Source organism: Ammospiza nelsoni, chromosome 10 (assembly GCF_027579445.1).
Source record: "Ammospiza nelsoni isolate bAmmNel1 chromosome 10, bAmmNel1.pri, whole genome shotgun sequence".
NCBI lineage: Eukaryota > Metazoa > Chordata > Aves > Passeriformes > Passerellidae > Ammospiza > Ammospiza nelsoni.
Window position 1 is genome coordinate 9,629,341 of NC_080642.1, and position 11,644 is coordinate 9,640,984.

The window sequence follows — 11,644 nt, forward strand, 5'->3', positions numbered from 1 at the left end:
TGCCGTCCGGGGCTGTTCGGGCCGGGGGAGCCCCGGGACGGGCGGCCCCGCGGAGCCGCGGCGGTGCTCAGTCACGGCCCTGACTCAGCGAAACTCCGGCGGACAACGCCGCCCCGCGCTGCTGCCTCACCGGCCGAGGTGATCATGGTGCCGCCCGGCTGCCCTCGGAAGGGAGGTCGGGGAGGTCCGAAGGGTCCGGGGGGGGGCGGGTCGGGTCCGGTCCGGCCCAACCGCGGTTCCGCCGCCGCTGCCCGGCCCGGAAGTGCAGCCAAGGGCCTCTTCCGGCGGCTCCGCGCTGCGCCGGGAGGGGTGCCCGTGCGATCGCCTGCGCGGGACGGCGGAGGAACAGGCAGGCAGGAGCGGGGCAGCCCTGCCACCGGGGGCCTCGTAGCGCCCGCCGCCCCTCACGGACGCCCCGGCACCCCCGAGACCCCCCGGGGCTCCCTCACAGCCCCCACGGGCTCCCCACGGGCTCCCGCAGACCCAGCACCGCTGCCTGAGCGAGACCTGCGAGCTCCCCACGAGTGACCCCGCCGGTGCCCGCGTTTGTGCCGTGCCCAGAGCAGCGGCTGCTTCCCCCGCCGGGACAGGCCGGCCGCGCCGGGCGCGCATCGGGAGGGGCGCGGCGTGTCCCAGGGCAGTGCGAGGATCAGCGATTTTATCCCATGGGTTTAACGCGTGCCGGCCGCCTCTGCGGCACAAGACAGATGGGATACCCAGGCTGGGGGATTTGCGGCAGGGAAAGTTCAGCTCAGGAGCAGCGATGCTACACACAAGGGACAGAAGTGCCCAGACCTCGGCAGCATTAATTTCTTCTTGATGCTACTGAATAGGAGGAAATACCCTGTGAAGGGCTTGAATTCCTTGAGGATGCATAATGGTGTCAGTTAGTGAAAGTTATTAATGAAAGTTCCTAATGAAAGCTTATCAGACCCCTACCTAAAATGCCAAGAGGGGCTGCCCCGCTCTTGGACAACTGGGAAGAGGTCCAGCCTTCTCCATTGCCCCACCTGGGCTGCACTCAGTTCTGATCTTCTGCATTTCAGACACTGGGGTCACTTCCATTCCATCTCTATATCCAGTTTTTTCAAGCCAAGATGAATATGAGTTAAGCTATACATAATGCTACTTTAAGAATAACACTGGCAAACAGATAAGCACATTCCAATTTGGAAATTAAGTGTCTTTATTCAACAAGCATGTAATAGTGCCCTTAAATTATTCAATCAATTAAACATGTAAAACTATCTGCTTACACCTCCAAGTGCACAGATAGTGAACAGAGAAAAGCTAAAAAAAAAAAAAGTAATTCAAGTCACTTTTATTCTTCGGTCAAAGAAAAATAATACTTTTGGTCAAATATATTCTCACTCACACCCCCTAAGGCCCAGGCAGTTCATCCACTTCCACCAGTCTCTTGCAGGGATAAACTTGCATTATTTACCTAAAAATTACCAGTAAATAAATCCAGTGGATTTGCAGCACCAAGGGAGGTTTAACTGCCAGTCTGTGCTCTTGGGCCACCTCTTCATTGGAGAATGCTTAGCAGCAAAGGCTAAATGCTGCAAGAAAATAAAGATTGCTCCTGGTGAGTCCTGCTTGACCCACCCAACCAAGGGCTTAACTGGGAAATACAGACCTGGGCTGTGCAGGGATGGAGCAGGAGGGAACCTTGATTTCACCAAGATGCACTGAGTGCTCAGTGCTGAAATGTGGGGCTGGTAACACAGCCACCCCCACCAAGTCACTTGGTTACATTTGTGTTTTGCACAGGTCATAAGCACAGAAATCCTGCAGGCTGGAAGGAGAATGGGTCAGTGCCCTCTGTGCAGAGCAGCATCCCCTGCTCCAGGTAAGAGCTAGAGGGATGCCAAAGGCAGAGTACTGGAGGCCAGAGCTGGCAGGACTCCAGAAACTTCTGCTGCCAGTGGGGGAAAAAGGAGCCAGAGAGAGGACAGACATGCACAGAGGATGCATTTTGGCAACTAACCCAAAGTAGAGGTAGGCAGGTTGAAATTTCTGATCTGAGCTGAAGGAAACTCCTAAAGGAAAGCCAGCCCCAAGCTTGTGCTCAAAATAAAACAAGACCTCTTTTATGTTGCATAAAGAATTTAAAAGATATTCTTAGCATTAGAGTAATACGCCTTGTAAACCAAGGACTTCTACTTTGTGGTGTGGCCCCACAGGTTACAGGCAACCCTTTGGAACTACTTAAATAGATAATTTTTATATTTTTATGTTTATTTATGAAACAGCCACCTCTTGTGCTGCAGGCACCTCCAAGATGTGCCACCATGCCTGTGGAGATCTCCCAGGTAAGGTGGCCCTCTCCTGTAGCCCCATCTAGCAGCAGCCACCCCTTAGTGCCCCCCTGTCACCCTCCAACCCAGGCATCCCTCAGTCTATGAGCACCAGGACAGGCCAGAGGGACAGATCCTGCTCCAAAGCCCACTCTGATCTAGGTGCCAGTACCGTCAGTAAATATCCTTCGTGTTACTCCTGCTCCTCAAGCTGGGCTGTTATTGCATTATTTATGTTACACTGTTACATTCAAGCCTTTTCAGTAGCTGGTAGACCCCAGAGCTTACACTTAGTCCCACTCCACTGCAGTCTCCAAGCCACTGGTGTTACTTGGTTGGGTTTTTTTTTTTTTGTTTGTTTGGTTTTTTGTTTTTGGTCTTTTTTTTTTGTTTTTTTTTTTGTTCTGTTTTGGTTTGATTTGGTTTTTGATCACAAGGAGGGTGGGAACTTCCAAGCACCAATAAAGTAGGAAAACAAGGCAGCAGAATCAGTCTGCAAGGGAGGCCAGCCCCAGCAACCTCAGCAGGGAACTTTGCTCAGAAAACATTTCTCATTCTTCAAACAGGTGGCTGCATTTCACACTCAAAGTCCCAAAGTCATATTGCCCAGGATGTGGTGTTCATCCCAAAGGGCTTCTCAGTAGCCCAGGGTCCAGCAGCAGCTCCAAGTGCCCCTGGGCAGCAGGGAATGGCTCTCTGGCACAGACCCTCTGTGCTGGTGGCAAGTAAAAAAACTCTGATGAGTTCAGCCAAGCAGCTTTTCCCTGGAGCTGTGGGTCCTTGGAAGAGAGGGGCCTGCACCAGCTCCTGCTCCCATTGCTCCAAATCCACTGGGCAGGTCTGGGATGTGGACTCTGTTGGATGCCCAGCAGCTCTAGGTGCCTGTGCCTCCAGCAGCTTCTTCACAGGTTCCATTGGGGGAAAGGCTGGCCAGAGCCACTTCTTCCTCTGGATCCTGCAGGTCATCTGCAGGGAGCAGAGAGAGGTCAAGGCAGACCTGAATGGAAAACCCCTCTTCCCAGAAAATGCAGCTTAAGATGAAAAAAAAGCATGGGCTGAAACAATTGATATATACTCACAACCTAAGCACAGCTGTTTTTTTCATTTTGTTTTACAAACTTAACATTGCTTCAGCAAATAGAGCAAAGGAGCACAGGGCCTGGCTCCTGGTCTCCTGAAGTCTGAGCAATCTCAAAATAAGTTGCATGGCTACAGGGTGTTGCCTGCCTGGCACTGACAGCAAGATCAGACACTTCCATTTTCTGACCGTGGAGAGTGGGTCTCACAAGCCTCATATGTCTCACATGTCTCAAAGCTCCATAAACTGGGCATTCATTTCAGTTGTTTTGTCTGACTCTTATGCTCTTTAAGTATTTTATATATTTAAGAGGCATTTGGACAAGGCCCTTAATAACATCCTTTGAAATCTGGTGAGCCCTGAAGTGGTCAGGCAGTTGGGCTAGATGATTATTGCAGGTCCCTTTCAAGTGAAAATATAACATTCTATTCTAGTCTAGTCTTTCTTTTTACACTGAAGGAGCTTTCCCTCCTCTTTGTGCTTCATAGTACAACTTGGATCTCCACAGCACAAGCCTTGTAGCCTCCTGCATGAGGCCCTCCTGCAGAAATGAAGTCACTGCTAGGAAGTGCAAGCCAAAGTGCCAGCCATGCACAAAGGCTGAATGCTATGCTATGTGCTACCTGAACAATTTCTTTTAGGATCAGGGAGCCCACGGCTGACTGCCCTCTCCCTTCTCTCTGCCAGCCCTAAAAGCAAATGTTTTGGGAGCACTCCTTCCACCCATGTTTGCAGAAAACATCACACAATATCAGGGTGCTTCCAATTCATTGATTAGACAGAGTAGTTCTGCTTCCAGACATTCAAACAAGATGCAGCTGAGTTCAGCAATGCTTCCAGGGATGTATTTGGGCACCAGACTCAGTGTGATTTTGTTTAGACAAGCAAAAGGTCAGGAAACAAGGAAATGACAACAAAGCAGACATATGTGCTGGTTGTCTTCAGGTTTGGGCTAAACCACAGCCAGGGAAGCAAGGTCAGCTGCAGAGCTGGAAGTAGCTGGAAGAGGCTACCAGCAAGGGGCTTGGGCACCAGAACCACCAGGGAATCATGAGGAGCTTCTGACAATCACAACAGAGTACAAGGGAGGGAGCTGGGCATACCTTCATGAATGTTGTTTTCAGCTTTTGCTTTGTAATCTTTTCTCCAGCTCCTCTGGTTCCAAGAAATGCACTGCAGGAAGGATGGCAGCCTCCACCTCTCCCTGTCTTTCATGTCTTCTGAATAAACCAGAGAAGATGAGTTCAGACTGGCAGCAGGTCAGCCCTGCTGCTTCTTCACATCTCCCTCCATGAGCCTGGCAACAAAACTAGGCCCAAAACCAGGTCCATAAAGCCCACCACTGGAAAGCACAGAGGAAACCCTGGCATCCCTTATTTTTGACTTCTCTTCTACCCTGGAAGTTTGTCCCTGATGTCAGTTTGTACTTTGCCACCTTGCTGCCAAAACCAGTCTGGATGTGGCAGCCAAGAGTGAGCAGGAAACCTGGCAGCAGCTCAGCTGGCACACATGGTGAGGCTGGGGACTGACAGCCACAGTTAGAGAATTCCCACAGAAGGAAGTTTTCCTTTTGCATTGTCACACAGCTTCTACCACATCAACCTGTTTACTGCTCCCTGCTTTATTAAGCAATTCCTCCCTCCCATGGAGACCTGCTGGACCCCGGGTCTTGCAGCAGCTGAAACTGTTTACAAATTGCAGGGAGCATGTAGTCAATGTATGGTAATTTTTCTAGAAGACAACAAGGTTACTACAGACTTTCCAACCATTTTAGTAAAACACTACAGCAACCTGTAAAATACTACAGCAGCATAATTTTATATGATCTCCAACAGCAGCAGTTCAGTATTCTCATTGAAATATCATCCAGCCTGTCACCTCCTAACCAGATAATAAATGATAAACCACTTCAGTGTCCTTCACTTTATTGAGCCATTACGACACTAAAGGGCTCAGTGTCTTTCTGGCAGTCAACAAACAAAAAACTCCAGTGCACAGCCTGGGGTGCACTGCCTGAAGTGTTCAACTGCTCTTTGGAGGCACAGCTACGCTTGGGATCCCTCTGTCCAGGTGGAGATTTTTGAAGGCAAAGCTCACAGAAGCATGGAAAAGGAGTTATCCCTGCCTAAGGTTGAAGCCTGAAGGTGATGAGTGTCCTCATTACACACACTGGGGCACTTACATGACTCAGAGCACCAGGCAGAGCATCAGAAGTGAGTGAGCACACACAAACAGGCTATAACACCCAAGCCAGCTCCTGCTTCTCGTTCTCCACAGCCAGCCACAAAAATACATATACTGAGCCAAGCACCAGCAAAGTGCCAAGGCAGAAAAAGGTATGCAGGGATGTTTTTCTGCCTCTGCAGCTGCTGTCCTACCAGACTGCTGCAACCAGAACTGGAGGATTCACAGATGTCTGGGAGCACACCAGAAATTCTTGCAGCAGGAACAACGTGAGGAAGACAAAAGCATATGAAAGGAGAGAAGCTGGAAAGAGCTGTGGGCCTCAGTAGAGATGTGGCAGAGGACAGCCCTGTGCCCTCAGCACCAGTCACCTCAAAGCTCCTCAACATTCAGGTCCAGGCTTCTGGGCTGAGCTGATAGAAAGAAGCACCTGCACTGCAGCAAATCATCCCCATGTCCCAGGGATCCCAGGAGACCCTGTCAACCCTGTGGTGCTGAGGGCAAGAGGCGGGATCCCTCAAGGTAAAGCCAGCAAAACACCCAAGCCCCTGGAAATCCTGGGGAGCAAGGTAAAAGTGGGAAAAAATGAAAGAAGGGAGGAGCAAAGGGAAACAGCCCAAGACAAGCAGTGCCAAAGATTAAAGTGTTTTATGTGGCAGCTGCAAGAGCAGAGCCTGCCCAGCTGCCCATCACCCTGCACTGACACACAAACCCAACTCCCCTTCCACCCCAGGGCAAATGCTGCTCCTCAGGCCTGGCTGACACCCAGCTTTCATCCTGACATATTGTTCTACATGCAAACGACAACTTGCTTTTGTTACTTATTCATTATGCAAAATCAGCGCAAGCATCTTCCTCCTGCAGGAAGGTCAGGTTCTGCCTGCACCCTGTGGCACAGGCCACATCCCAGTCCTGCTTCCCCCAAAACCACACATCCAATAAGCATGGAAACATTGTGGTCATGGATGGCCACAATGTCATGGCTGTCAGCTGCCATATCCCTGTTATCCATGAGTTGCTCTAGTGTTTCCCAAACTGCTGGGAAGTTTGTCTGCCCTGGCTGCCAGGTCTGGGAACCGCACCAGAAAGAGGCAGATCCCACTGGAAAGGCTCTGATCCCACCAGCATGAAAAAGATTGCATTGGGAAAAGGCGGATCGGATTGGGTGTGTGTAAAAATCCCATCAGTAGTGAGTGGTCCAATTCCAATGGGAAAAGCCAGATCTCATTGGGTCAGAGGAAGCTCCCATCAGAAATTGTTAGATCCTAATGTTAAAAACCTGACCGCATTGTAGGGGAGATCCCATGAGGAGAGATCAGAACCCATTAGGATGGGGTAGATCCCACTGAGAAGGGGAAAATCCCACAGGAAAACAGAGCAAATCCCACGTAAAAACCGGGCCCCGGGTGAGGGAGGGAGGAAGGAAGGGCTCTCCCGACCCTGGTACCTGCGGGGTGCTGCAGGGCAGCCCGCAGAGCGCGGCAGGCGGCGGCACGGCAATCGCCGGGGCTGCCCGGGCTGTACCGGGCCGCCTGCACCGTGCCGGGCGCCGGGAAGTGCCGCCGCAGGGCCGCGTCCAGCACCGCCGCGTCCTCTCCGTCCCCGCCGGGCAGCAGGACACCCACGACGGCGGGCGGCGGCCCCGCGGGCAGGCGGCCGCGCACGTCCCGCACCACCTCCCGCAGGCGAGTCCGCGCCCCGCGGTCCCGCGCCGCCCCGCCGCCGCACAGCACCAGCAGCAGCCGCGCTCCCAGCGCCCGGCCCCCGGCGCCCGGCGAGCGCCGCGCCCGGCACCCCGGCACCGGCCCCGGGCGCGCTGAGCGCGGCGCCTCGTCGTCCAGGAGGTCGCGGGCGAAGGCGGCCAGGGCGGGCGCCGCCGGGGCCCCCTCCGCCACCTCGGCCACCAGCAGTACTGCCCGCCGGCCGCCCGCCCGCTCCACCAGCGTCCGCAGCTCCTGCAGGTCCGCCGCCGCCATCCCCCGCCCTGCTCCCTGTCCGGTCCGCATCCGCCTGTTCCCCGGCCCCCGGCTCCGCACCGCCCACTGGCCCGCACCCGCCCCGGCACCCTGCACCAGCCCGGGGCACCAGCCCCGGCCCCGCGCAGAGCAACACCCCGGGGCAGCGGGGCGAGAGGGTATCAAGGATCCCCCCCGCTTCCAGCCCCGTCCCGGACCTGCGCAATCCAGCGGGGTGAACAGCCCCTGCCTGCTGCCCGGTGGGCGCAGCAGAGAGGCTAGTAAAGAGCCCCCGGATCTGCCAAACGACCAGACTCAGAACCCTTGCACAGGCTGGTCTTCTTGCCGATGAGGAGTTGATAAAATTCAGGCAAAAAACTGTGTTGTGGAGGGGCTTGAAATGTGAGAGGGGATGAGGAGAGGCCGTGATGGCTGCAAAATGGGACACACACTGAAAACTGCAGCTGTAACAGCTTGCAAATTGCAGAGAGCCTGTACTTAATGACAGAGGAGCAGCTGATCATGCAATCATGATCATCATCCCCAGGGTGTCCCCTATGGTGTGGCATCTCATACCCCAGAGCAGCAATGGGGTGGTCTCTCTGGCATCATGTGCACTATGCTGCTGCACAGCCTGGCCAGGCTATAGCCACCCCTGAAAACGATTCCTCCTTGGGAAACAATTATGCCCTCAAAGGACACACCCACCCCACTGCTCCCAAGTGCATACCTCAGCTGCAGCCCCCACACCACATGCTGCATCTCTGAGTCCCTTCCCAAGCCAGAGCCCTTTGACTTCCCCTCTGCCACCTCCATGCAAAACAGAGCCTGCAGTCACAGGCCCACAAGCATCAACATCACTACATCCCATCAAAGCACTAATGTTTCCAGGGATGTGTGTGGAGCTTTAGTCAGGGCTTCAGTGCTGGCACTCTGTTACACAGATCTCTGCCATCCAACAGTGAATGAAAGCCATTGTGCCCAGCCCTGACACTTGCATGGGGAAGTTCCAATCCATGGCATGCAGTAAGTACTTCCCCTATGCCATATCAGAACAGGCTCCTCCAAACAAATAACGTCTTATCGCAAGAACCTGGGAAGGGATAAACAGCTCAAAGGTGTAAACGGCCAGAGTCACCTTGGCCAATTGCTCTCTGAGGAGTTTTGGAGGCAAACCATCTCTTGTGGGATGAGTGGAGGAGTCTCTGAGTGTACTGGGTGTGAAAGCAGAACCAAAATCCATGTGTCTGTCCTGGATTGGTGATTGCCAACATGGGTGTTCAGATACACTCAGCCACAAATGTGGCTGAGCCATCGTGCCTGCTGCCTGCCCACACTCATGACCATGTGTCCCCAAAGCCAAGCAGATCAGGAGCCACAGTAGAAAGGATGCACCACAGGCTGATCCCCAGGCACAACAGCAGTGTGGCAGCTCGGGAAGGTCACAATGTGGTACCAATTTTAATCCAAGGAAAATATTTTCCCCAGTACGGAAGGCTGAGCAACACTGCCCCAGGCTAGTATCACGGATGAGGGTTTGAAGAGAGACTTTCTGCCCTGGGTCCTAGCAAAAGTAATTTACTCATGGACAAATGCTGACAAGCAAATGGGACAGGGCAAAAAGAGGAAGGTAAAACAGAAAGATTAGGCTCCTCTTCCAAAGATCAGGGTCTCCAAGAGCCTGTGCCCCCATGCCAGTGTGGTAGCCCTGAGAGTAGCTGTCAACATGGGAGGGCTACAAAGTCAGACATAATTCAGTAGGCTGGTGTGGCCTTAGTGTTGCCCAGATTTTGTATTTACAAGGATTTTTTCATCTGTTCAGAAGCCTGTTCATGGTCCCATGGACAAAAGTCCAGGGTATAATCAGCGTTATGACTTGTGTCAGCAGCAGGAGGGGACAGGAACACTATGCTAGTCCCCAGAAGTCCTCATCTCTCTGGAAAACTGCCAAGAGATCCACAGAGTGTTTTCACTCCTCATGAGCTGCCAGCACAGCCTGTGGTGTGGTGGTACTGGTTAAGCACTGACTGATGTGCAGACTATTACAGCACGGCTCTCACGGAGCTCTTCCAGAGCAGCACTACGCCAGTGGCTTGCCTAGAGATGCCAAGATGCCTCAGGCACTGGGAAGCTGGCTTTCTAGTTGGCAATTCCCCACATTTATGAAGATAATTCTTGCAGAGAAGGTATATAAAAAATTGGAGTTTTCTTCCTAACTCAGGTACACCACTGGCTACTTCTCTGCAGTGGCCTCGATGTTCAAACTGCCAGCACAGCCACTAAAAACTAATATTTGGGACCACGTAGAGCTGTTCTTCATGGCCACTGCAATTCTTTAGTTTATGTTGGGTACACATGTAACACTGTCAGCACAGGCTGGTTGGAAAGGTGAATGTCACCCACAATACCCAAACAACCCTGTTTACATTTCTTTACTCATTAACAGGGGTAAGATCTAACACATACAACTCCCTTTGTGTTACTTAAAGAGGTACAACTCAAACAGTTCAGAGGCAGTCATGAGCTCAGCAGCATTTGTAGTCCTCCATAAAATGTCTTCAGAGCCCTGTCAGGAATCTGAGCAAGAACTCAGACATATTTAGAAAATCTGACACTCCATCAAACATCCATCTGACAGTCACAGTTGCAGAGAATCACTATAGACAGCCCTAAGTGAGGGTCATCACATCTCTTACATACGTCCAGAGAAGACAAAACATCTCTTCATTTCTGACTTCAAAAAAGGAGTGAAGTGTATCAGTAATGCCTTGAAGCCTAAACAACAAAAAAAGGTCTACTGCATTAGAGCCTGCATTTGCCAAGATTAACCTTTCTTCTGAAGAGAGTAAAAAGAGGACAGGGATAAAGGATTCTTGTGCCAGTTTTGATGATAGAAGAGCAAAGAGACTGAATGAGCAAGAAGGAATCTGTAGGAGCTGTTCTGAGCCCGATGTCTGATGACCCAGCCCAGCTCCATAAATTCTTCCTTTCAGTAGCTTTGGTGCTCACAGGGACACTTGGAAAAGCCTCTGAGCCAGGTAGGAGCTGGAACTGGCTGCAGTTCCAGCTCCTAAGCTAAGCCTCAGCAGACCTTTGTACATTTGCTCTTCCACTGATTTGTTCTCCAAACTTGCTTCAATTATTACTTTGAAAAACACATCCTTACTAGATGCTGGAAAGCACGTGCTTTACTTGTGTAGCACTACCAGTTGTTTCCAGGGCATTGCTGCAAGGCACCAGCACTCACTGAGCTCCTCATCCATGGAGACCTCCTTGGGTTGCCCAAAGAAGTAGCAGAGGAGGTAATTGTGAGAGAAGAAAATACCCCAAACCCCACTCCTGCCCCCAGCATCCCAGTCCCACTGATTCCCTTCTAGCCTGCCTCCTGTTCACTCCTCCATGGCTCTTCCTATTTCTTCCACATCATCTCAATCTTTCTGGCCCCTGAACCCAAACATCTTCCCACTTTTCAACCATTGCAGCTCGAACTTTGTATCAAACCAGACATGAACCTCTTCTGTGATGAGTTCAGTCACAACTGAATCCAAACTGGATGGTCACACTGTTCTGACCCAGGTCCCTCACCACAGATCCAGCCACCTCCAGGGCCAGCTGAGGCAGCCCCACTTTTGGTCCCAAGGCAGCCTGGACCAGCTCAGCCCTGGCCCAGATCCATCCAAGTCATCACAGCCCTCTGGGCTCCACTCGGGGAGGTTACACACCATAAGCAAATAAAGTTGGGAAGTCCCTGGCACTCCACGTCTGGGACACAGCCTGGCTTCCTGATGGGGAACCTCAAACTTTTTTCTTGTCTCTTTTCTCCAAAATTCTGTTCCCTCTAAAAGTTGCCCATCTCTGCAGTTGTCCTAAGTTTCCTTATGTTTCCTTGAGTCACTGTCCCCTTCTGGATGGCAGAGGGGCATAGGAGGGTATGGCTGAAGAGGAGGATGGAAACCTGGCACAGGGCCATGTGCAGAGAGCCCAAAGTGTTGGTCAGTCCTGGCCACACATTCCTGTGGGTACATCACTTGCCCTTGCAGGGCATTCCTGTGCTCCCAAGCTCTGGCCAGGACTTCAGCCGCATCTCAGAGTTTCTTCCCTGTTTCATCTTGACAGTGCCCCACATC

At 52.3% G+C, this 11,644-nt stretch overlaps 2 protein-coding genes across 2 annotated transcripts in view; both read right to left on the minus strand.

Moving 5' to 3' along the window:
* The window catches only part of PSMD1 (proteasome 26S subunit, non-ATPase 1), a 65,745-nt gene extending 65,481 nt beyond the window's left edge, over window positions 1-264 (minus strand). Inside the window, exon 1 of the mRNA XM_059479010.1 lies at window positions 131-264. Within this exon, the coding sequence (XP_059334993.1) occupies window positions 131-146 (16 nt within the window). The 5' untranslated portion in view covers window positions 147-264. The remainder of the gene's footprint in view (window positions 1-130) is intronic.
* A 776-nt stretch (window positions 265-1,040) lies between these two features.
* On the minus strand, window positions 1,041-7,538 carry C10H2orf72 (chromosome 10 C2orf72 homolog). The gene is made up of 3 exons (XM_059479466.1): window positions 7,010-7,538; window positions 4,482-4,598; window positions 1,041-3,266 (listed from the first exon to the last, which is right to left on the minus strand). Exons 1-3 carry the CDS (start codon window positions 7,536-7,538, stop codon window positions 3,175-3,177), a joined length of 738 nt encoding a protein of 245 aa, XP_059335449.1. The 3' UTR covers window positions 1,041-3,174.
* Between the last annotated feature and the right edge of the window lie 4,106 nt (window positions 7,539-11,644).